Source organism: Strix uralensis, chromosome 5, assembly GCF_047716275.1.
Source record: "Strix uralensis isolate ZFMK-TIS-50842 chromosome 5, bStrUra1, whole genome shotgun sequence".
Lineage (NCBI taxonomy): Eukaryota > Metazoa > Chordata > Aves > Strigiformes > Strigidae > Strix > Strix uralensis.
The window spans coordinates 78,170,064-78,196,068 of record NC_133976.1 but is presented as its reverse complement, the minus strand read 5'-3'; the positions used below and the strand labels follow the sequence as shown (position 1 = coordinate 78,196,068).

The 26,005-nt window shown below is 41.3% G+C and overlaps 1 protein-coding gene across 5 annotated transcripts in view; it reads right to left on the bottom strand.

Annotated features, from left to right (window-relative positions):
- Window positions 1-26,005, bottom strand: part of TBXAS1 (thromboxane A synthase 1) — a 232,164-nt gene that overhangs the window by 86,194 nt on the left and 119,965 nt on the right. For 4 of the 5 annotated variants that reach the window (XM_074871842.1, XM_074871844.1, XM_074871841.1 and 1 more), the window contains 4 exons: window positions 16,625-16,741; window positions 9,219-9,307; window positions 6,636-6,784; window positions 4,815-4,945 (listed from right to left, as the gene is read on the bottom strand). In XM_074871842.1, the coding sequence (XP_074727943.1) occupies window positions 4,815-4,945; window positions 6,636-6,784; window positions 9,219-9,307; window positions 16,625-16,741 (486 nt within the window). The remainder of the gene's footprint in view (window positions 1-4,814; window positions 4,946-6,635; window positions 6,785-9,218; window positions 9,308-16,624; window positions 16,742-26,005) is intronic. The other variant, XM_074871843.1, reaches the window with a different exon arrangement.

Here is a 26,005-nt window from a genome sequence, read left to right as displayed (position 1 = left end):
GAAGGAAGAGAAAAGAACAGAGTGCCACAGTAATTAGGTTTTCAGATTGTCCCTTATCCTCCAGAATGCAGGTACACACACACATGTCCCTCTTCCCCTTAGGTAAAGCATTTAGGGGAGCTCATTGCACATTTTTCCCTGGGAATCAGGTTCCAGAGATTAAAATTGTAACCAGGCCATCATTTCCCAGGAAGATATTAAAAGATACCACTTCCTTATAGCACATTTCTATTGCTAGTCCATAGTGAAGGGCAGTTCTCTCCCCTTTACATGCATTTAAATACCTTAGTTTCAGACTTCCTCAAAATTCAGTTTCCTGACCTTTTTAGGCTCCCATGGCTGATGCTGGAAAATCAAAGGATCTCCACTTACCAGGAACTACTCGTGCCTGCCCAGATGTATGGGCAGCTTGGGAGCAGCAGAGCCACTGACTGTACCTACTTGCAATCAGGGAAAGGGTTGGCCAGGAATGAGGATGGGAAGTGGGGAAAACTGGAGGGGGTTGCAGTTGTTCACTGGCAATTGTTGACGGGAAGACAACCTCTTTTGAATCCAGACCTAGCACAGTAGAGCTCAGAGCACCCCAGGCCCACACCAATTCACGGGAGGCCAGATCATCACCAGAACAGACAGCACCATACAGCTCCTTTGTGTCTTTACATCACGTGGCTCACAGGCAGCGTGGTTCACAGCAGCACAGCCTTCACACTCTTCCCCTGGTTTCCCTTCTGTCTGCTCTGTACTTACACCAAAACCATTCAGGTAGTCTGTAGGCCTCCAGCCAGATTGATTAATCTGCCAACTGAGATGCCAATGAATACAGTTCTGGTGGTACTGCTCTGTGCTTTGTCACCCTCTCATTTCAAATCGTCTCGAGACCACCAAGAAACAGCTGATCATCATCAGAAACATCATCAGGTCACTACCTGCTTGGCATGGATCACTGACCTCGAATTATGCATTCACAGCAGACAGCATGACTAGAAAAATCAGGAGATGCCAGAAGAATGTGTTGCAGCCTCTATGAACTCTCCAATTCTCCTTGCTAAAGGGCGCATATTTTGAAAACTGGATTTTCCCACAGATCTGTTGTGATTTTCCAAAAATAATGTTTTGCAATATCCTTAAATTGTTACATTCCAATTGTTATTATTACTATGGATTCCAAATGAAATTCTGGCCTTTCATCTGCTGAGGAGGCTTAGTTTCAACCCACAGTTTTAGAAAGGAGTCTCAATTTTGAGCATCACGAATGACTTCTTCATCTAGATATCATCATTTAAAACAGACTGGTAGGTTAAGAACTGAGATATAACATGATAGAAAAACAACTCTTAAATGAATAATGATTTGCATATCAGATTATTAAATGAAAATCTATCAAACCGTCATTTATTGAAGTAAACAGTCTATCTGCCCTGTTTCTGGAAACATTTTGCCTCAGGGAAAAATTTAAACCTGGGCAGATAATCAGGATAAGGTATTTGAACACTTAAATCCTGCTGGAGTCTTCAAAGTAGGTGTTAAGTGGTGCATTAAATTTGTGCTGTTTCTTCTGAGCAGGGTGAATTTGCTCTTCTGTAAATAGTAGGAAAAGCATTTTACAATAATTTGAATCCATGAATAAATGTAATATATTAAAACTTCTACAGTACGACCACTAAATGTTTTTGTACATAAGCCAAATGAGTGGAATATCCAGTACTGAAATTATTTGACTGACCACAGAAAGATAATATATAATTAAAATTACATCTGCAGCACTAACCGATGGGATGAGAGAAAGTGACATCACAGATCTCATATAAACTGCAAGCGTATTATTAGATCTAAACCTGGCTGTAAAATTACTATCTGCCCATGGGATTATCTTTAGGCATTCAGAAGCATTGTTTAATTTACTGATAGAACAGGGATGATAACAGGCTGACTTCTCTTGTCACATTGTTTTTTGGCCTTTCTTTATTCTTTGTTCATGTTAGCTGCAGATGAGAGGAAGACAAGCTTCAGCTGAATCACTTTTGTGGAGCTTTTCATTGTTTTACAGTTTGTTCCAAAGGCTTTATTTTTTTTTTCCTCCCCCCCCCCCCCCCCCCCCCCCCCAAGAAAAGAACCTAAAAGCATTTTTAACGGTGATAAAATCAATGAGGAGTAAAAGTTGCACACAATGTAACATCTAGGAATGTGGCAACCTAAGGAATACCCACTGGCCTCATACAGCACAGGGAGACTGTAAGACTTTGCTGTTAGCTCCCATTACTAGCACAAAGAACCAGTAGCTACCGGTTATATCTCGGCCTCATTAAAATTCAGTGCCAAAACTCTGACTGACTTCAGTGGGTACATTTCATCATTCAAGACCTAAAACACAGGGCATAATTCTCCTTCAAATGAAGGGTTATCTGGGACACCTAATCTCTACAGATTACATTTCTGCATTAAATTGGACACAGCTGCATTTTGATCTGTTTCACATACCATTTTTACATTCCCGGCAAATTATTAAGTTGCCTATACTTGTAACAGGACTCGTGTGCCACCAACCTAAAATAGTCAAAATTCTAAGAGCACCTAACAGACAGGCAGCGAAAAGGGAAAAAAAGGAAGCTCCAAACTTTCCAGTTGCCTTTGAAAGTCATGCTAATGATCCTGAAATGCAAAGGGGACATAATGCGCTCTCAGAAATCTGGTCCTAAGTGTCTAACTCCCAGCATTTGAAATAGTCCCCATATGCCAATTTTGCAAACTAGGCAAAAGTCCAGGAGCAGGTGGGACCACAGCCAGTCACGGACTCGTGCATACACTGTTAAAGCAAACATGGACCTTGTACTTTCCTCCACACTGCCCTGATACTGAGCAGCTACCGCCATGTGTTATCTCCTACAGCACCTCCCAACATCCCTTCCAATGTAACCTTAAACCTCTGCTCCACCAAACACTGAAACCTGCAAACAGGCTGCATACACAGAGAATGCTGCTTCTTGCTCTTGTCACTACAATCTTGATTTTCCTTGTGTTTTCTCCTAACCATACCCACCTGCTGTCCTTTATCTTAGTCTGCAGTTTGAGGGAGTGACCATTTCTAGTATAGTGAAGCATTTAGCCCATGATCAATGCTCTCAGTGCTACTGCTACAGAAATACATTGCATTTTATTAATAGTAGTTAATACATTAACTACTTTTAATCCACATTAGATTGTTTCATTGTCCCTTTTATAATTGATGAACTGAATAGACTTTTCATGCAGACCCCTTCAGCATAAATCTTTGATTCAAAACTCTCTGTACATACAGGAACACCAGTATGCCATTAAAAGTTCACACTGGACCTATGCACTAGAAATGAGGTGTCTAAAAGTAGCTTAGATACAGCATCCCTGTTAGAAAATATTCCTCCAGCACTTGGCCTGGGCCAAGAACCATGTTTATGAATCATGAATTGTTCGTGGTCAGTCAGTGGTGCTTACAATCTTTTGGTTGTAAAGAACGACGAAGGCAAAGACCTAAAGTCTAGGGGGAGCAAAGACTCATAAAGGTGGGCTGGACAAAAGACAAGAAGCATGTGGTGATAAAGCATAACAAATACAAAAGTGAGACTTCACTGCAGAAGAAGTCAAAGAAAAAGAGCAGAACACACAATATAGCAAAGAGCACCAGTATCTTTGAAAATCAATTTTATTTTTAAATGTGTCCTAGATGTAATGCAGGGTAAACTAAAATCCATTTTTTCCTGAAAGGTGACAGCTGTGGGGCTAAACTATGAGAAAAAGTTGAGAGGATCCATTCTCACCTGTGCCGTTAATCCATCAGAATTGCTCTTCATCTCAAATCGGTAAGAAACATCTCATATTTCAATATTAACAGCTTCTTAATGTGTATGTCGTAGCGTGTTTCATGTCAATTGATATGCAGAACTTTTTTCAGTTACCTTTAAAATGGAATTCTCATTGATATTCTTTGTTTCTCTCTACACATCCATAATTGGTTAACTTATTTTAGGGATATTATGTGCAGTGTGCAGTAAAGAATGGTCCAAAAGGACAAGTAGATGTGAAGAACTTTTGTATCACAGAGCTGAAGCACATGCCTCTGTTCCAAATGCTCTGTATATAAAAAATAGACTTTCATAAAAATGCACGTGTCTTCAGAAGCTTCATAAAACAACTGTGATAAAAACAAAACAAAAAAAGCCCAACTGCCTTATGTCCAGACAGAAGAGAAATCCATGGGTAACAATTTGCTAATAATGCATACCCATTAGTTTGTATACTTCAGGTAGAATTTATTACCTTTCTCTTCAGCCATCTCGGTATCAAGTGTCTGCTCTTAACCAGACATTCAGGTTCTTTCCATTTTCAAAAGCAGTAGGAACTGTCACAGGACTATATAAAACCTGCCTCAGCTCCTAGGTAATGACTGGGTTGAAACATTCAGTGGGGGTTCCCTTTTCTCTGGTCATTAGGAAAAGTAGCATAGGCAAAATACCTGACTTTAGGATGTGAAAAAATTCTGCAGGGTGAATCCTTCCTTCTGGGTCTAGAAACTGGGTTGAAGAGTCATCCCAGATGTAACATTTCTGCATCCTTATTTGAACAGAAATACTAAGAGAAGCAATCTTTCCTGTGTTAACAATTCTGCATCAACACCAAGCCTGGTTGATGGTACATAAAGCTAAAAATGAATAAAATCTTCACTAAATTGCTTTGAATGTTCAAACAGACTGAGTTTGCTCTTTCAGCTGAGGCTTATGCCACTTCCAGTTTTCCCTCAAAACATTTGCTTATCCATATATTTACCACAGAGATAGTCTTACCTCTGCTGCATCTTGCTGGTCTCTGAAGATGATTGCATTTTTTATAGTTTGGATAAAAAATCCATTCAGTTCCTTTTGTTTCTTGTTTGGCAAAATCCGGAGCAATGGGATCATTATGAATGGGAAAGAAACTGTAAGAGATTTTAAAGAAGAAAACACTGAATCAGACTGTTAAGGTATATAATATTATAAAACTCCTTAAGTGGGACGCGTTACTTTTGTGAAATCAATTTTTTCCTCTTTCTCTCTCCCCTCCTCCCTCTTTTTCTTCCACTGTCATAGGCTGGTAAAGGATTTCCTTTCAGAAATTCCATGTTGGCTGGGACTCTCCTGACAGATAGAGATGCCTTCCAAGCTTGCTTCTACAATGCTTCAGGATTTCAGTTCAGCTCCTTGATGCCACAGAACCACCACAACGAAGGGGAGAATTATTTTCCCTGCCTACCCGAACAATTACCTACAGAAGCTTGGGGATCTTGAACTAGCCTAGAAGCTTATGGCACTGATCCATGAAACTGTGTAGTAGTCATTCTCATTTACAGTCCTCCAATATTAGGATATTGGTTTGCTATTTTATTTTGCTTCTCTAAACAGGCCACAGACTCTGGAAGTGGGATGTTATCACAAGGATGATCTCCAGTCCATGCCCTTTATAGTCAGAAACTAGAAACCCGAGTGAAGTCTTGCATCTTAATAAACCCCTCATTAACTTATGAACAACTTAAGACTAATGAATCAGTCATCAGAAAACCCCTGTGCTGCCAACAGGGCAACACAGTGTGGAAATTCACACCACATAACGTACCAGCAGAAAGAGATCAACCAAGGAATCCAACCCCAAACGCTACAGAAACTTTCTTTAATGAAGGGCACGGTCCTAGACATATAGGGGCACATTTCTGTCCGTTCAGAAATTGGTCACAAATCACACTTTGCAATCAGGTTAAACATTAACCCCGGGACATTTTGGATACACAACTCCAGAAGGAAACAGTTCATGTGCTGCTAGTACAGGTGCAATCTGTAATGCCAGCAGGATCAGATGGGCACAGGAAACTCTGCCACTGTGCCACCTGACATGACTGTGTGCAGGTTTAGATAGCAACATGGTGAAACCTCAACAGCCTTGATTATGCTGTGGCTTCCTCAGCTATGATTCTTACTGCCCTTGCATTAACAAGGCCACTGTCACCATGAAGCCTTAGCTTTCATGCCCTAGAACTAAATGGCTTTATACCCCCTTCTTGCATTCCCTATCTATTCACCTGAAAACAAATGCATCCTCTTAATAACAGCCTGAGCTGGCACTTATCATCTTTATCCTTTATAGCCACCAACCAGGCTGCTGCTGCAATTCAAACAAGAATTTGGAGGACTTCTAATACCCATTTATGCTCCTCCACCTCTATTCTTTAGTGGGTTATTAGCCCACTATTGTTTATGGGTGGGATTTCAATCTCTACCAAGCAAACCGAGTGCACAAAAACTTTACTCTCAGGCTCCAAAGGGCAGTTACTCTGTTTTAATGCAGAAGTGTATTAAAAGAGATATTGTAGAAACTACAGGTCCCAGAAACCTTCCACTCAGATCAACCTGGAGCATTGCCTTCCCAGACTCTCAGTTTCTGGAGGAAGTTGCAAGAACTGTAGAGCATATGGTGGAAATCTCAAGGGTATACTTGGCCTGTAGGTTGCATTCTGAACACCTCTGAAATGAAGTCTGCTATACATCTTCCTGCTCCTGCTTCAACATGTTCTGCAATTTGAGAATGACTTTTAGAAAATCAGCATAAAGAAGTAGACAAAGGTAGACTATACTCACGTATTAGAATGAGGAGAGGCTTAAACAAAGACGTTTCAAAGAATGTTCTGCAATTCTTAACAAAGGGGTCATCGGGATTCTTCTGAGAATCCACCTCAGTACCAAAAGCTACACTACCAACGACATCCAAGGTAAAGCAGTTGTAACACCTGCATTGAGTTGAAGAATGATTAATTATTAGCTAAAAATTACATGTTCATTAATATCTTGCTTCTACAAACATCACATAACATTAATTTTTGCCTCTGATTTTCTTTTATATGTGAGCTTTGCCAACAAGAGATGTTTCCATCATTCTGACAAATGCTCGCCTTCTCTCCATCTACAAAGTGAACATATTTTCATATAGCTCAATAATTCCACCAAAAATGTATAAAAATAAACAATTTCATTTGTTATTACCTAGAAATCAAATGCAACAGGTCAGAGATTCATAAGCATTTTCTTAGTATGCATCCTAATAAAAGAGATCATTCCTTTCTCATTTCAAACTGAAGAGACCACATATACTACCAGTTCAGTCTAAACTCTCAGTGACAAGAGGTGCTTAAGTAAAATTTCCTGTTAAGGATTTCCTTGGTCTTCTTGATAGCTCCTTTGTAATGTAAAATTGTGGTCAAAACCAAGAGGAACTGACACTATGTATAATCTGTATCTCTGCAAAGGAGCAGCAAATTCTTTGAGAACTACGAATGATCTGTGGACCATGATCTAGCAACTTCAGAATTTACTGAATCTCTGCCCACATATCTAACCATCTCTCCAGTTGTCTCACCATCATTTAATTCTACCGGGCATTAGCAGCTATATTTAGTTTTGAAAGAAAGGGACTGAGAATGTAAAATATCCTTGAAATCTGATTCTTTTGATCTGTGGTCAAGTCTGCAGTGACTGTTCTTCTATGTTCCCTTACAAAAGGCTAATATCAAATTCTCTGGTGTTTTAACCTGAGTGAGCATGTATTAAGAGAATGACGAGTCTCAGGCCCAGTATAACCTGTATATATATTGTGAAGCACATTTATAAACTATGGTCTTTGGGCACTGTCATTCTGACGACACCAGCACAGATTTGGAAGATAGCAACAATACTGCAAAACTAAGTAACTTCTTCGGGTTTTCAACTCTTACACACACACTGTGTGTGTAAGCATTATTAGAAGTTGATATGTTAAAAGAGGGGGCACTGCAATAGAACAATAATTTCAGAAGCAGTCGATCATCTACCTCTCCAAGGTACTGAAAAAGCTTAAAAACTAAATGTTAAGTTGTTAGCAAAACACAAAATGGCTAAAGACAACTAACATGCAAGACAACCAGAAGTTGCATATAGGGTATTTACATCCAAAAAATAGCTCCCAAGGCAATTCTGGGAAACTGCAGTGCAATAGGAATCACATTTATATATGTCAAACCTGCTGAAATGGTAGTATGATAAAATAACTGGAAGATCATATTCTGAGATGGTCAACATCATTCACTTATACTTTCAAAAGGTATTTTCCAAAGTGCCTCTTGAGAGGTGAAACCCTATCACGGATCAATAGCTAAAAGAGCAGGCAAAGAAAAAAGACAAATGGAAAAAAGGGAAAAGCCTGGAAGGACTCAAAAGGTCAATTTTCATCAGAGCGCTAGGCTAAGCGTAATGTATCTCAAGGTTTCATAGCATCTCTTCAGATGTTTAATAAAGAGATCTCTGTGCACACACATACACTTGCGTGCATAGATACACACGTACTTGAAAAGAGATGGATGAATTGTGGCTAAATATCGATTTCTTTAGATGAAACAAAATTATTTGCACTGCTCCAGTTTGGGGGGAATCATTAAGAACTTCAGTGGGTGCTGACCAACCCAGCAAATGAAGTGTATGCAAAATAGCACCTATTAGAAAGAATGCATTTGAACTACTCATACGCTGTAGAGCGTCCTAGAAGAAATGCATCTGCTCAGAGAAGGGTTTAGACAGAGAATACCTCTGATGAAAGAGCAACAAAGAAGATAATAGGATATTAAATGCATAACAAATGGGAGAAAGCACAGTATGGAAAATATTAAAGTGTCATTTTATAAATCAATGGTGTATTCTCATCTGGAGCACCGATCCCGTCGTTTCACAAAAGGCTAGCATGCCATTAGAGGGTGTTAGGAGGAATGTAGTAAGAATGATTAAGTGCTCAAAAAACCTCATATAAAAAAAGCAAGGGGGTGATGGCCTAGAGGGATTTGATACTAGATCAATTTCTATATTTGTACATTATTGGCAGACTGTAGAGAGCAGACTGGACAGGGACTGATGCAGCTTTCCTTTCTGCTTCCAGCTGTTAAAACTTCATTAAACAACAGCTAGAAATACATTAGATGCTTTTCCAAAATTACTTTTCAAGTATGGAATGGCTGCCCCCAGGAAGAAAAAGCATCTATCAGACACATCCTCTATTAAACTATGATCTCCACTTACAAAACTGAGGGAGGAAAAAAAATCTTCTTTTATACAGTAAGCACATATTTAGAATAACTGCTGCTATTAACTTTTTTTTTTTTTTTTTAAATCTGCTACTAATTTCTGGCATGTTGAACATACCTCTGGATATCAAAAGCTTTGCCAGAATCTGCATAGACTTTCAAGTTACACAGCAGGACGTCACAGGCCTGGTTTATTAGCGGTGTCATCTAGAAAGGAACACATTGTATCGTAAAACAACATTAAAATGTTAAAAAAAGAAAGTAATCAGTTATTCTAAATTAGCTTTATCCAGTAGATGAGATGGAGCTCTCAAGATCCTCTGCAGGTGTGGTCAGGCACTTTTGCACAGGTAAGATGAAATGCTGGGACTGTCTGCTAAAAATAAACGTACGCATTACAGGGGTGCTCTTCTCCAGCTCTGGGCCTAAATACGAGAGGCTCTGTCACTTACCTGACCTTTGGTTCTTGCCAACCTGTGGCTGTACACACAGAGAGCTAACAAACAAAGACATTCCCCTCTCTTTTAATCATTCCCTGTTTCCACTGATGATTTACCAAGATCCATATTTACAGTGCATTGTGTTAAGGCTACATATGCTCCGGGGCAGAAGGAATAATATTTTCCATAGTCCCAAAGTCCTGTAAAGAGAAGAGCATCAGAGGCCCAGGATTTCCATCCTGCTGTCCCTCAGTTTGAGGGATTTAACATGTACATTAGAAAACCACCACATATGCTGCTACAAGTTGCTGAGGGCAAACTGCTATTGCTACCTGAGGAAAGGGTTTTCTGGAGTGGTGATGCCATTAAATGGACATTCATGTGAATTTATTCAGCTAATGGTTCTCTCCAGTCACTGACATGTGATAGTCAGGTAGACTTACCCACAGGCTGGCTGTAGCTAACAGTGCAATAGTCTCCTCTTCAGCACTTCATGGAAACCATGACATAGGCAATCATCAGGACCTCATTAAAGTCTCTCTCTCTCTGTTTCTCTTTAACTTTTTGTATATGAAAGGCATCAGACACTTGGCTTGATTACACCTACTAGGATGGCAGAGAAAGGGTGTAATAGCAATCCAGCCATGGCCCTAAAGGCATTAACTGCTATAGCTCTTTCTCCATATAGACTGCCGAGAGATCCTTAAAGCCTACAGTTTAATACCACAGTCTTGCCTCAATAATTATGCCAAGCATCAGCAGACATACGCACAGAAACCTGCCTTTCCTTCCTGAACAACCTCCTTCGGCATACGGATGTCAACAAACATGAGAACAGACTTGTCCTACTCCTCTGACATTCTTGTTACCAAAAAAGACTTACTGCAGCCTCTCAGCACACTCCAAGAGCTATGCAGCCTGCCCAGCCAAGTCCATTTTGCTTGGCACTTCTACCTCTGTGAAACTGGCATAACACTTTGTGCACAGGCACACTGCCATCCTAACACATGGGCAAGACTATACACAGTCAAAAGGCCAATGCGGGAGCATCCAACATGTTTTCCAAAGGCAGAAGTCTGAGTCAAGAATGTGTCTAGCTGCTCTCGAGGTCCCGTACCTATATGGGACAGAGTAGGTTGTCACTATTTCAGTTCAAAGCTTTGGGCTTTGCCACAGTCTCACAAGACAATTCTAAAGCCGGATTAGTATTCGGTAAAAGTAGCTGGCATGCGTTTGGGAGGTGCGCACCACGTTGTGTGGCAGTTTTCTTCCCCTTTTGGTTTTCTAAAGAAGGTCCCCTGCAGTGAGCTTCTCAAATGGTTCAACAAAATTAACACATTTCTGTTCAACAGATTGAACCAGGGTGAAATGCTTTATAATCTCCGGGTCCAGCCCCTCCAATGAACTGAATCAGTCAAGGAGAACAAAATGAAAATCCATATTTTAACAGGTATGATGTTTCCTAAACAGATGGTGATCGTTTCAAATTTTCCTTTTATTGCCTTATTTTCTCTTTTATTCTTCATCACATCACCAGACCTGCAACCACCCAGTGGGTTGCTATTGCTTTCCAACAGCTGGCAGAGATGGCAGGGGCATGTATGCTTGGCCAGGGCATCTTACAGCACCTCTGCCCTTTCCACATGCCACAAGCCTTTCAAAATACCATTGCAATTCATTTCTAGCCATAAGATATTTTTATTAGCAAATCTAACCAGGAAAATGGGGAGGGGGGCACATGGATTTGATTTATTGTTAGCATGATAGGACATAGTCATATCAACGAGACAATTATTTGCATATGAAAGCTGTGGGGGATATCTACTCAGGAATCCTGGGTTTGGGTTTGGGGTTTTATTCCCCTGAGGGACATAAATTAGTCCAAGATTGCTAACTACAAAGACCACAGACTGAAACATTCTCAAGTCCCTTAACACTTTAAACCCTTTGTTCATTGTCAAGAAAAATAAAGTACTGTTGCAGGAGGTGAACTATATCAAACTTTGAAAACCGACACAAATAGAAATGTTGATCTGCACTGCCTTGGGTACCGCTAACTTCCTATACATTCTCATTTGCCAGTCAGAACATAAAAGCTGCATAACCTGCCTGAGATTCAGTTCTTGGTGGGTAAACAAACCCCAGCTGCTCTGTGTTCAGATTGGCTGAGAGTAACAGGATGAAGAAAAATCTAAACAATATGGTCCCTGTAAATATTTGATCTGCCAGTTATCTAATAGCAAGAGTAGCCCAGAGTCCAAATTTCTTTCTTTCTGCCAAAGAAGAGCATTTGGGGTTAGGGTTTTCATGATGCCAGGGGCTTTGCTGTATAAATCCTGCCAATATGCTATTTGGCACATAACAACAATTAGTTTCTGATTCTGCGTACGCACAGTGCATGGGGATATTTGCACTGTTCAAAGGCATGAGTCACGTTCCTCTAGTTAGATGTGGTCCTCAGTACTCACTATTATTATTCCCCTTATTATTAGCACCCAAACTAAAAAGTAGAAGGCTGGATCGTATTCACTGTAGACAGACACACTGGAGACTTTACTGTTCACATACAGTATGCAGAAGTCTTGTTGGGCCTTTTGTTCCACAAATGGGATGACATATAAAGGAAAGAGAAGGAAAAAGGATACATATTTAACATAAGAATTGCATCTGTACCAGGTTTCAAGTCCCTGACTAAAACCGGGAAAAAAGCAGAGCATCAGGAAGATGTTTCTGAGAGGATTTGTTTCCATCACCTCACAGTGGGGCCCTGTTATCCATAGGCACAATTTACTAAAGTGAGCAACTCAACCAGACACTGACTTGTGGCTCAAGGATATGCATGTTTCACATACCAGCTTCTATGTTAGTGATTTGCTTTGTCTCAGGTGAGCACGCTTGCTCTGCCGAGTAACGGTAGCAATTTCCAGAGACCTTTCCAAAATGCCTCTGACCAATGTGCACAAGCAGAGTAAGAACAAATCAAGGAAACCTCAACGGCTGGACTGTCAGATCTTATGTCCTAGTGGGACCTGGAAGATCTACATGCCTGAGAGTGACACTAGAGGATTCTCCTGCACTGTTCTGCCATGTTATCACAAGTTCTGCTTTGTGTCTCCCTCTGTTTGAAAGAAAACGCCTCAACACAAACTCCACTTCACAGGTTATGTAGGACAATGCTACATTATGCTGTGCTCTCTTCTTTAATTTTTGTGTTCTGTTTTGTCTTAATGGTTGGTTAATGGAGGAGAGTATTCCCGGCATACTGATAGGAGATGACAAGACTACTGCAGCACAATCAGAATAAATAAAAATCAATAGTTTTTCTGCTGGTGTTGGCTGTAAAAGAGAGCAAAGCTATTTATCAAGTCTGACAAGGGGTCTAGAACTGCAGGATCATCACAGGCACCACAGCAAAAAGAAGAGGAACAAAATAAGAAATACTAAATAGGGAATCAAGATTGGTACAGCAACATCACTAACATATCAGCTTGTTTCAATACATAACAGCTGAGGAGAGCATGACAGGAACACCGGGAAATGCATCTTTTACTTAAGGGCCACCGGGTATTTTACTTCACCAATTCCTCATGAATTACATCTTGGATTAGCTTTCAGTAGTCGGTATTATTCCCATTTAACAGATGAAAGTCATTTTATGCACAGAGAATTTAAGTAACTTCTGCCAGATCACCCACAGACAGTCAATGGCAGAGCTGGAAGTGAAACTTCTTGCGTCTCCTGCCTCCAGTTTCTCATTTCTCATTGTCAGCGCTCCCATAGCAATGGCACTATGAGGTCCATTAAGGGGTCTCAATGGAAAGAGCTTATTATCAGATCTGCTATCAACTCTGGTGGCATCTCATGTGGGATGCTACCAAATCTTACTGCAGGATCAAGTTAAGAAGTCTATTGATTTATGCTATGCTCACCACTATAGTATTTGAATTTAATGTTACCTGGAGCCAAACCTTCCTTCAGCTGGAGTAGACTGCTTTACTAATCTTTACATACTCGTTAGAAAAAGGAAACTGAAAAGGGATAACACACAATGTATAGAAATCTGTAAGAGCAACAGTGAAACGGTGCCCAGCTTGTGAAGATAAATTGAGGAGACAGGAAGCTGGAGAAGATGCCAGGAAATCTTGAAAAACGTTAGGAAAACAACTCTGCGTACACGCGGCAGTCACTACACCGGCTACCCAACAGCTCTATAACCTCTAGTCTCTGCTAATTGCTCATCACTTTGCAAACTTCAAAATTTCCGGGATCAACTTTTCCTCATTTGGTGACTGGCTGTTGGAGATTTCTGCCAAACTAAGGGGAAATTCCTCAAGCTTGGTGAACTTCTCAGTGACACTACACTGCTTCTGTGGAGAGACAAGGGCAAAGTATGCCTCTGTCCCCAGCCACAGCAGCTAGATGCCTCTGTGGGGCTTTGCAGGTCAAACCTTAGCAACGTACATCAGCTCTGTCTGGGGTTTTGTCCTCCAGCAGCCAGGCTAAAGAGTGGATGACCAGCTTCTTGTTCTTGCTAGTGCTGAAGCTGTCCTTTAGCCTACTAGTAGATTCTTGTGTTTCTGAAACAGAGATATCAGGAACCTACACTCAACTCTCCGGCCCTCTGTGCATCTTTTTATCTGAAGTGATTGCTATGGGGAGCACAAGGAGTTGTTAACATTTATTGCTCTGTCACAGGCTAATAGCCCAGTTCTCTCAGAGTATCCAGACAGACAGTCTATGTTCAGAGTGGCAGTAGGGACTGCAGTGCTCTCCAAAGCCAATTGGGAGGTCTGCAGTCTCTCTGGCCTCACTGGGGAGTTTGCATAGATGGGAATGAAGGCAAGGCAGACATCCAGAGTGAACAAAGAGGAAGACTTTGGTGTGGGGTTTTGTCAGAGCTCAGATCTATGTGGCAAAGGAATCAATGTCTTAGGAGAAGAAATGTGTCTAACAGTATTTATAAATATGTATAAAACAACATATCCAGGTTCTTATGCAATAAATACCAAAACTAGCTTATTTGTGACTCGTCTGAGGTAGAGAGGAAGAGTTTATTATAAACAGGATGTCTTCTACATAACTCTGAATACTCTAGTATGGCCAATACGAGAACAAGGTATTTTTATTTCCATGCTGCTGTAGAGGTTCTGAGAGAGTACTAAATATGGGAGAGTTAAAAAGTGAGATCATAATTAATGAGCATTGATTTCCTTTGAGAAGTGTTGGTATGGCTTCTAAATTAAGCAACAGCAAGAGAAGCACATGGGCGAGGACTTAAGTCGCATTAACTTCAAATCCCAGGACTGTTCTTGTATTTGGGTAGAAAATGAAATGCAAGGCTGAGGAGTGCATCCATTCAAAAGAGGTTCTCAATCTCATATGGACTTACTGCAAGCGTCTCTCTGTGTAGGGATGGATGGTCTTCTGGTGAAGACATGGGACAGAATAACAAAGTTGGGCCTTTCAGAGAGACCTACTTCAGTCCTTGTTTTCCCACTTATTGTAGACTAGTAGGAGAAAGTGACCATTTCCAGGACACTGTGAGCCCATGCACAATCCCACCCCTTCCACAGAGTTTGGAAGACGCAGCACAGGGAAAGCTGATTGTCAGGCTAAAAATAAAGATCTCAATTTTAGCATGTGAGATGGCTACCAGGCACTAGCCAGCCCTCCATTTTACCTCCTACCGCTACTCCTGCATTGCAGCTCCACCACCAAGCAGTGCAAAGTGAGCACTGTGACTTCTCCTCCCACCCCAGTTTAATTGGTCAAACCCTGCAAAAGATACCCAGGGCCTCCGCCTGCTCACCCTCACCAGTCTCCTCAGCCAAATCTGCCTGGCTGGTACCGGCAGAGGTTGCTCTCCACAAATTGAGGGGAGCGCGGCTTTATCTTTTGTTAGTCCGCCAGCAAAGAGCCGATGACCTGCAGTAAGGCAGATTAATTTCCGCTAGGAAAATGCAAAACTCTCCTCTCTCCACCATGCCATAAGCAACTAATCGCTTGCATATTTAAACACCCTCGCCTCACTAAAATTTTGTGATGGAGCCGGTGACAGAGCAAATGTCGGGGCGCATAACCAATGGCATTGTCAGTCGTGATTAATCAGCATCTCCGCCAGGCTGGCGGCCAATTAGAATTTACCATAATAAGGAGGTGACAGCCGGTGTTGCTAAGCGACCGCTGTCTATAGAGCTGGGAGAGCCAGACACATTTAGATGTTACTGTGGATTTCGACAGCGGCATGTCAAAACAACACAAGCGTCTGCCCAGTGGAAAATTTTACAACCCAGGACTGGGCACCGGAGTGCGGCATGACTCCCTTTCAGAATAAAATACGTAAAGGAAGAGGTGTTTTTTTGTTGTGGTTTTTTTTTTTTTTTTGTTCCTTGAAAGAAGACTTTAACCAGTCAATCATTTATCTGCATTTAATTAAGAGATATCGTGTCACTGGAATAGGACTTTGTTACTGGGTAATGGGTTCCCATGGCTAAGTAAATGCTGAGACATTTATAGGAAATTAGCAGCAGGTCAGCACGGAGACATTTATTTTCAGTTGGAGGTATTTATCTGGCAATGACATTCTGTTCCAGTGACTTATTTTATTATATGAAAGGATTAAAGAATAAAAGGAGGAGGGGGGAAGGAGATGGAGAAATGAAAATAGACTGACAGCAGTTCCTGAGTTAACGTGAGAGCTGCTGACTCTGCAAATCACGAAAAGCTATGTTCCAACTGGGAGCAATAACCCTTCCTGTACTTTAGCTTACTCCTAACAGGGGTGGGGGGGAAGGAAGGTGTAAGGGTCCTTTTTGAGTTTGCTACACTTTTATGGACAGACTAGCTTATATAGAGAAAGACAGAGGATCATATCCTCAGATAAGCTGTTCTGATTTTCACCTGTCTATAACCTGTACAACACCGTACAAACGCTCTACTGCATGTGCTCTTCAGGTCTAAATAAACTGGCACAAAGTAGCAGGTTTTACCCATCCTTAATATGGACCTATATAAAGTAGATGCCTGCACAAAAGAAAACGATTATGTATTCTAAATTATGAAAGCAGCACTGTCTACACCTTACCTCTTTCAGTTTGGTATCACTGAAGACTGGGGTCAGGAGGCTCCGGACATACTTCCATCTGTCATCACGAAGACAAAGGATGCTGTCAAGCATTGGCTTGGAAATCAAGTTCGGCTTCTAAGTCAAAAGAAAGCATGATTCAGTTTTAACACAAATGCAACTAGAGCTACTCGAGACTCTGGAACTTGGAAAGATTGGCCATGAATGGCATTGCACTGCTGTCCCACGATGAGAGAGGTTTGAATCAGTCCCAAACACCAAGTTAAACATGGATGAGGCTGGAGAAAATTTCTCATTTGCTGCACACATTTTCTCTTGGGCTTGTAAAAGCCCCGGGCCAGCCCAGTAACTCCTTGCTCAGACTGTTCTGGTTCTGTCGTTCCTGGTGTTCTCCTGCAATTGCCAGTTCTCCTTTGCTGAACCCTGGCTTCTTTCTTCCCTTTCTAAGGTGGCTAGCAAGAGGACCTGTCAACACTCCCTCTCCATGTGACATGAGTGCCAACGCACCGCACGCGGGTGTCAGTGGGGGACACGATTTCTGGTGACAGCTGGTATGTCAGACTGTTACACGCATTTTAAAAGTCTTCAGAAAATATGTTGATTAGAAAGCAAGTCCCAGTCCTTACTCTGTCTATAAGGAACACTCTCACTAAGAAGTTGTGGCCTGGGACTCTTACAGCTTCAGCAGGTGGTCAAACATAGTAGTTTAAAGCACTGTCCCATGAAGTTCTTTACCAAGATTACTGCTACAGATTTGCTAAATTTTAATCCCCACCAACTAAGAAATCCCAGTTCAAAGAATAGTGATATTCACCAAGGAGTAAAAGGATAAAAAAGGATGAAAGAGGAAGCGTGTCAGAAAACAACACAATTACCCCTGGAAGAGACACCAGGAGATGCCCAGCCCCATAGCAGAATCTACTACAATTTATATTGTTGCCAGAGGATGTTTCCTAACTGTTCTTGAAGGCCTCCAACAATGGAGATTCAATAACCTCCGCACACAAACTCTTCCAGTGCTGGACTATTCTTACCATGGTAGCACCATCTCTCTTGCTGGACCTTATGGTCTTTAGTCTTTGTGCTATCACAGGCATAGGAAACAGGTTATTCTCTCTCTGCAGCAGCCCATATATACAGAAGGCTATAATAACCACTGATCATATTGCTGCCATCTACCACAAATAACACCAATTCACTTAATACATACTGAACAGTTTTGTTATCTGGGACTGTTTCTTCAGTCTTGTTGCTGTCTCTCTGCATAGTCTCGTTGATTTGCATCTTTCTCAAGGTATACTCCCTGTGACTTGACATGGTACTCCAGGAAGGAAGGGGTTTTTTTCATACCTGCTGCAGGCTATATTCCTCTCTATTTATCCCAGAATACTAATAGCACAGCATGACAACATCAACTCACGTACTGGTTTGTGGCTCCCTGCAACTCTCAGACTTTTTTCTGAAAAATTACTCCCTAGGAAGTTATTCCCCAGCCTTTATCACTAAAGTTGGTTACTCCTAAGAGTCATATATAGAACATTTCCTTGTTTAACTGTGACCACGTTTTTTATGATTACTTCTCCAACTGATCAAGACCACTTTGAATTGTAGCCCTTTCTTTCACAGCATCGTTCATCCTTACCAGCTTACTGCCTTCTATATAAATTGTTATCACACACAGTGCCATCATCTAACCCATTAACAAAAGTACAGAATAGCACTTGCAAAGAAGCCACCTCTGGGATCCTCCCCGCTCATGCTTTCCTTACATCAGTGGACTGTTCCCACCTTCCAAGTCATCTTCCATCAGTATTTCAGGTATTGCACAGCAATGTCATCCAGACAAAACAACCTAAAATTGGTGGGTGCGGGTGGAAGGTGTAAACTTCTGTAGATATCAGGCTGTACAGAGACACTCATCTGCACGTGTGAGATCTTCCAGCACCCAGGCCCCTGCCTACCTGCCCCAGGGTAGCAATGGCAGTACAGTCCCTCATGTTTTCTGTAGCGGCAGTATCTACTTTACTGGGAAAGACCCAAACAAAACAAAGACACTTTGGCCTTCCCAATGCCATCTGTTTTTTCCCTTTCACCCTCTAACATTTTCTTTCAGCCTTTCTTTCATTACTAATGTACATGAAAAATGAGTTCTTACCACCTGTTACACACCTGGATACTTTAATCTTATTTTCTGTCTCAAGACTTCTGATTTTTTGTCGCTACATGCTATTTTTTAATCCTTGTTCTTGGAAATCTGACCTACTTCCCAATTTGTATAAAATCTTCTTTTCTTCAGAGACCATGAAGAGCTGACAATTTAGCTACACTGGTCTTCTACTGCACTTCCTTAACTTTCCTCCTTATTGGAAGAGTTTGCACTTAATATCTGTTCTTTAAGGAGCTGCCAGCTCTCCTTAACACCTTTTTCCTTTACACTTGCCAGAATCTTGCTACACTGCATAAGCTTGTAAAATGCATAAGCCTATTTTATATTGCAAACAGGCTAATGGAATAGTTTTACATTCTCAGCAACACCACCCAGTGTAGTAAACTAATGTCACTGAGCTGACACTACAGACCAGTTTTGAGCAAAGATGAGCTGTTTTCAAATAGAAGAGTAAGCTGAAGGAAGAGACTGACTGAGGTACTCTCATCATATGACTACTGTAAGATAAAATATGGGCACATTTTTAATGTATACATAGACTATCCTATTTCACGCAATAACAAGGAAAACTTGGGACAGGCTGTCAAAGCTGAAGTGGTTTGGACTGTTTTCTCTGAGTATCCTCTTTAAGTAAATGATCTGTTTTCTAACTTGTCAGTTGGTATCTGCTCTGAGGATCAGAAGTGCAGCTAGAGAGATCATCACTCACTGGAGCGCTGCCTCATTTCTTACAGATATTCAAAGGCACAGTAGAATCAGAAGAAAGAGGCTCTGGACAACTGGAAAGGAGCATTATCCTTGGAGAAAGTACTGTATGCTAGCCTCTGTTCCACAGTTCTTATGTGCTGCTAGAGAAGCCCTAAACCTTGACTCAGCTGGTCACCAAATAAGTATTCCTTATATCTCTGGTCTTCAGTTTCAATCCCTGAGGCCCAGACTGCAGAGAATCTTAGAATGGTTTGGGTTGGAAGGGTCTTCAAAGATCATCTAGTTCCAACCCCCCTGTCATGGGCAGGGACACCTGTCAGTAGATAGGTTGCTCAAAGCCTCATCCAACCTGGCCTTGAACACTTTCAGGGACAGGGCTCCGGAGCACTCACTAATACCACTGAAATCAACAGCAGGGAATGTGCCTTGATCACACCAAATGCATTAGTCCAAGAAATCAGGTCATTGAACAGGGCCCCCAGATTAGCAAACACTCTCAGACCTGTGCTTCAACCACCAGCCTTCACTCCTGATTTATAAAGTGGAGATACCACATCACCTCCTCAGAACTGCAAATGATACATTAACATTTCTGAGACACTCAGAAACTACAGTGAAAGAGCAGAATAACTATTTCCACAAGGAAATGACCAATTTTGTCTTCCAAGTAAGGTTTAAATAGTGTACAAAAAAAAAAAAAAAAGGGGGGGGGGGGGGCGGAAATTATAGGGCAACCCTTGGAAAAGTATTTTGCATCCTAAATTGAAGGCTGCCCAATCTGTGCACTCTATAAAACAAACCTCCTCTGGAAGACAAGGTTCAACTTAGATAATAACAGATGTGATATAAATCTCACTGCGTTTGCCTTGAAAGCAAAACCCCTTCCTAAAACCAAACATTCACCCTAAAAAATGTTCCTAATTGCATAAAGACTGCATATAGCGCATTCACAGAGAGGGGCCCAGTTACTGAACAAAAAGCCTGTTAACTATAATGCTATAACTATGACACTAACCATAGCATTGCCTTTTTAGCACTCTATGTCAGTAATGCTCCCTTAACATATTTTTGGTGTGTATAGTATTATAGACATATAAATGTTGCAAGGAAGGAAAGACAATTTTGGCCATAAATTATTTTACTCTGTCTCTTTAAACTGGGTACACAAAAACATGTTTGTGTTTATTGGAATAGCATCAGCACGACTGGCAGTGTATAGTGGATTTCATTTATCAGGTTTTCTTATCGTTTCTGCAAACACTTTCCTCCTAATTGCATAACCTATGTTACAGGTTCATCTAGCAGGAATGAAAATGGATTTGGTATGAGAATAAGCCTGAAGTATCTTAGTGAAAGATGAAGTGTCACCTCTCTCTGATGGACGAAGTACTAGCTGTATCTCAGAATTCCTGAGCCTATAAAAAAAATCACTAAAAAAATTACCATTGGAGGCAGATGTAATATTTTCAGGGGTGGGATTTTGGGTTTTAGGCGGGGAAGGAGGTTGCTTTTAAGTCAAATGCAATCAGACTCATATTCCATCTAGCATTATCTAAATACTCAACAACTGCTCTGCGCTTCCTTCTCCTGTGCAATCAACCATTTCTGACCGCAGCACAGTAATGCTGCATGAAAACTACTGGCAGCATGGTAATCTGCTGCGGCATACCTGCAAGTGCTACTGAGTTCCCACAATCACAGACGTGCCATCAGAAATAACAAAGAAAACCGGAGGGATTTGCTTCTAAACAAATCCTTTAAAATACCAGTACTTTTAAAACAGAAAACAAAATAATGTTTGCAGATGAGCAGCATCTCTGCAATTGATGCAAGAATTCCCTCCCCATTAAGCTGTTCCTTAGGCTGACCCTTTAGACCCAATTATTGGCTTGTTTGTCTCTGAGTCAATTTGGCTTGCTGTGTATTAGTAAATAATTCAGGCAAGCGACTCTTCTCTGGGTCTGAGGCCAAGTGGTACAGAACACCTCCTGTCCCTGAGGTTAAGTCGCTTTTCCAAAGAGAATGGCCACATCCAAACTGCTTATGGTCATGGTGCATGTCCACCTCCTGAACTGTGCCCAGACCATGCCTGGGGGACAACTAATCAATACAGGACAAAACCATGCTAAGAAGCCTGTCAATATGGACATCTGTAGGACCTACTCACATACTAATATCCTGTTCCTGTTTTATTCTGGAGTGTAACTGTAGCTTTGTGTCAGTCCTAAATCATTTGCTCCTTTTCTGAGCTTGTCACTAACAGGCTAGACTGAACCTCTGGCAGCCAGCAATGACTGCCTGGAGCAGGAGGAAGGGTAGCAGCACCACGATGTTCCCTCAGACATCTTCTCTTCTTCCTTTGGTAGAAAAATGAGGGAGGAAGGTTTTCAACCAGTGGAAGAAAGTTAATGCAGCCACGGACTTTTAAAATATCCTGAATAGGTGAATCTTCAAAGAACCTAAAGGGCACTTCTAAAGACCTTTAAAAACCTACTAGCTCCAAAACCTACAATATAAACCATTCACCTCCACAGAACCAGCTGCTAATCTACTCCATGTGCTTTGACAACACAGCAAGAAATGAAACTTTATAAAACAGGATCTGAGAAACTTTGTTATCTTAAACTTAGACTTAACGATAACCTAGCGCTTAATCATAGCCTAGTGCTAACAAAACCAATGAAAAAATATTTACTTCTGCTGGAGCTGACCCTCAGCACTGAAAGCCTGGTGAGATTCAAACAAGGAACTAAGCTCTAGAGCACCCAAAATCCCAAATTCTAACAGTAACTCCAACACTAATTCTGGCATTAGTCATACGTAGCAAACACCATTTGTCTTCATGTAAGTCCTCAGCTTTCTTCTAGCCCTGCAGGCTTTGCAAGATCCAGCTTTAACTGGAATCCTGTGCCCATGCTCCGCTGAACTCTAGCCCTAGTCTCAACCCTACAACTCATGCTAATGAAAGTCATCCACTCCTCTCACCTTCAGCCTTTCTTCTGTACCCATGGACACTGCAGTATCCAGGGTTAAGTTTAGCTCTGGGTTCCATCCACCCCGATCCTTTTCCTTCTTTGGAGAAATTTTTGGAGTATGTTCCCAATTCAAGGGGTTATCCTTCTCCTAGCCCTTGTGCATTCCCTGAAGTATGTGTGATAGCTCTGGAGGGAACGGGTCTAGGCTTTCTCTCCCTGGGTGAGCCTCAGAAGTGATAAGCATGCAGCAGCACTGGCACATGAGTGGGTTAATTTGTTCATCTTATTTTCAAAGAGGGTTGCTGTCCTCCTCTTGCTAAAAATGCACTTGTGATTGCCACCCTGCTTAAGAAATTGCATTTTTAAATTTAATTTAATGAAAATAAATTTAATGAAAAAACAGAGAGAAGGTTTGTAGCATGAAGACAAGACTCCATCCCCATACCTCAGACAGGAATTATTCATAAAATATTTTCATAAGATTTCTTGTTCAACCCCAGTTGACTGACAGGTCATCACCACCAGTTCAGCCAGCAGGTGGAACCAGTAAGCCCATGAACTGCTCATATGGTATTTCATCCAGCCAGTGGCATGATACTTACAGATCAATATAACACTTCCTATTAAAAACAGTAACAGGAAAAAAAATCCCTGAGATATTTCCAGGAATACCTCTAACCAAGCCTGCAGTAAGGGGATCATGAAAGTGGGAGGGCTGAAGATGCCTCCGTTAGTTTTAAAATTCCCTGTTGGTAAACTGATACAGTATATTCCTTCAAACTTGCTTGGTGTTTTGTAAGAGGAAAAGTCATGCTCAGCTCTTCCTGCATCCATGACATTTAAGACACATTGCGTAGTGGCTTCTGGCTGAACCAGGAGAGTACTGTGTTACATGTTTTTAAAAACAAAACAGAGTTCGTTTATGTCATATACCCTGTAGTTCATTATCATTTCCATCTAGCTGGTTCTTGCTTACACAGATATTACAGCCACATCTCTTCAAAACGTGTATCGCTTTTCTCTTCACAAATCATCATCATACTGGAGCAAGACTCGACTCATCACCAAAAGATCACAGCCTTCACAGAGGACAAAGGCCTAGCACTTCCCACTGAGCGCTGTGCCCCAGCGTGGAAGACCATGGGGCCCCTCTTACCCCTCTGCTCCGCCTGAAAGAGGCCTCCCACCCATATAACACCAGAGGCGATCGCCGCACACAGGTGTTGTCTCTCCCAAAGTAGGCTCACTCTTCACTTGTCTCTCCAAAACTCCATATGCAAATCCTCAGATGCCACACATCCCACGCTGCTGCTCTTGGGTGACTGAAGTCAGTCCTTCCTTGACCATTAAAATTACGTGCACAGACATCTCTTCACAAACACTTTCCCAAACACCCTCCCAGATCACCTTTAACCCTGCTGATAGTCTATTATACTTTTTTCCCCCTCCACATAAGTCAATTTAAAACAAGTTTGATTTCAGTATCTACGATTTAGGAGGTGTTCTTATGGTTGCAGAGGGAAAAAGAAAATCACCAAACTAACTCCGAAAAGCTTATGTTGCTTCACAATTTCATAAAAGTGTCTAGTAAAAGTTTTTAGTTTAATTTGAAACCAACACGCTTGTGAAGAAGTGGAAAAAATATTAACGCATTATCTATTTCATTAGGCTTTTACATTCCCCTTGGTCATTAAGATACTTCAAAAGAGTGTTACAAGGTAGAATTGGTTTCAGTGATTACAGCAATTGTCTTCCACCCTACTGTATAGATCAGACTATACAAAAAGGCATCTCCAAGCCCATTCTTTTGTTGTCAAGTCAGGATCTTCAGGAACTGACTAATGGCTACTGTTCATCATTACTCATTGGAAAAATGGCACTGCCAACACCAGCTTACAAGTAAATACTGGCTTTTTTTCCTCTCTGTGGCAAGCAGCCTGGAAACATCTGTGCTTGTCTTCGCAAACATTCTCTTAAGTCATGGTTTTGTCAATAGAAACCAAAGCGAGTCATTGCAATGAGGTAAATATAACCATTCATAAATGCTAAAATAAACACATATGGCCTCCTGCAGTTTGACCCAGACTGATGCAAGTCACACATCATTCCATCTGTTGGTGTAAGCAAGATCAAAATTAAGTCCACGCCTGCATCAGTTTGCATATGGCAGTCAGTTTGCATATTTGGGGTCAAAACAATCAAACCAAAGAAAAAAGTATTTACTGTTAATTAATTAGGAGTTTTGGTGTTATAAACAAATTCAGGTTCTACTAGAGAACCTGTGCTCTATATGCAGTTTCTCCTGTGCTGAGAATCAGTTTTTAAACACAATGTTTAAATCTACTTTCCAACTGACATAACTGGACTTTTTAATGTTGGATAGAGTCATAGGACTATTAAAAGTCTCTCTGTTTATGCACACTTTTCCTAGAGGAAAGGTTGAGGACCAGAAAGTTCCTTTTACAGATTGTAACAAGAATTTGGAGAAAAAACGTCCCAAATAACTTTTCCTACAGATCTATTTCCATGCTTTCAATCACTGGTATACATAGGAATGGCAGGCAATGTCCATAAGAACTTGGTCTAGAACCTTCTGTTACACAGCAACATCATATTCCATAATCTGCTCATTCAGAGACATCTCTGCAGCACCCCTGGAGATTCTAGAGAATACCAAGAGAGATGGTAAGTACTACCCAGCCTCCCACTGCCTGTTCTCTAGGCTGTTGACCCTTGTCATAATCCTGACCCAAATGCCTTGGGTATGCAGTTAGATACCTCAAAAGAGGATTCACCAAAGCTAAGCACAGAGTTGTCCAAGCTGCCATGACAGCAATGCAGGAGTCCCACACCTCCCTAGGGCCTCACCACCTCCCTTCTCATGGACATCATAACAGAGTGCACTCCAGAAGAGAGGCCACTACAGCTGTGACCAGGTATTACTCCTTTTCTTTCAACTGAAAAGTGAAGGAAGTCATGGTGGTAACTCCCTTTTGTACTGTCACTGAGGGAATTGAAATCATACATGGGAAAAAAAGTTGTAATTCCTTCCTGTGGATAAGGATAGGAAGAAAAGTAAGGAAACAAGAATAATGAAGAACGGAAGAACTATCACATAAGAAGTACAGGCTAGGGGAAGGTATAGAGAGGGATAGTCCTAAACCCTCCTGTCCTTTCCAGGGAATACTTAGGAGTGAACTGAGACTGGACTTAGAGCATTCATTCCCCTTGTGAAAAGGGCTTTAATCCCAGTTCCTCTCCAAGGTCTGTTTATATAAAACTATCATTAAAGATACATGAGTAATATTTTGCAGTAGTATCTGAAACCTTGGCCTCTGTGCTCAGCAATATTTTGTAGTAGTACCTGAAACCTTGGCCTCCCTGATCCAGATGACTGCCCTACTAGGCTGCAGAGATTCACTGACTTCTCTACCATGAATGCCAAGGACTGCATGGAATGTGGAGTAGCTTCAACACATAAGGCTGCAAGTGCATCTTCCCCAAGAATCACTTATTGGTTGCTAGGTAGGG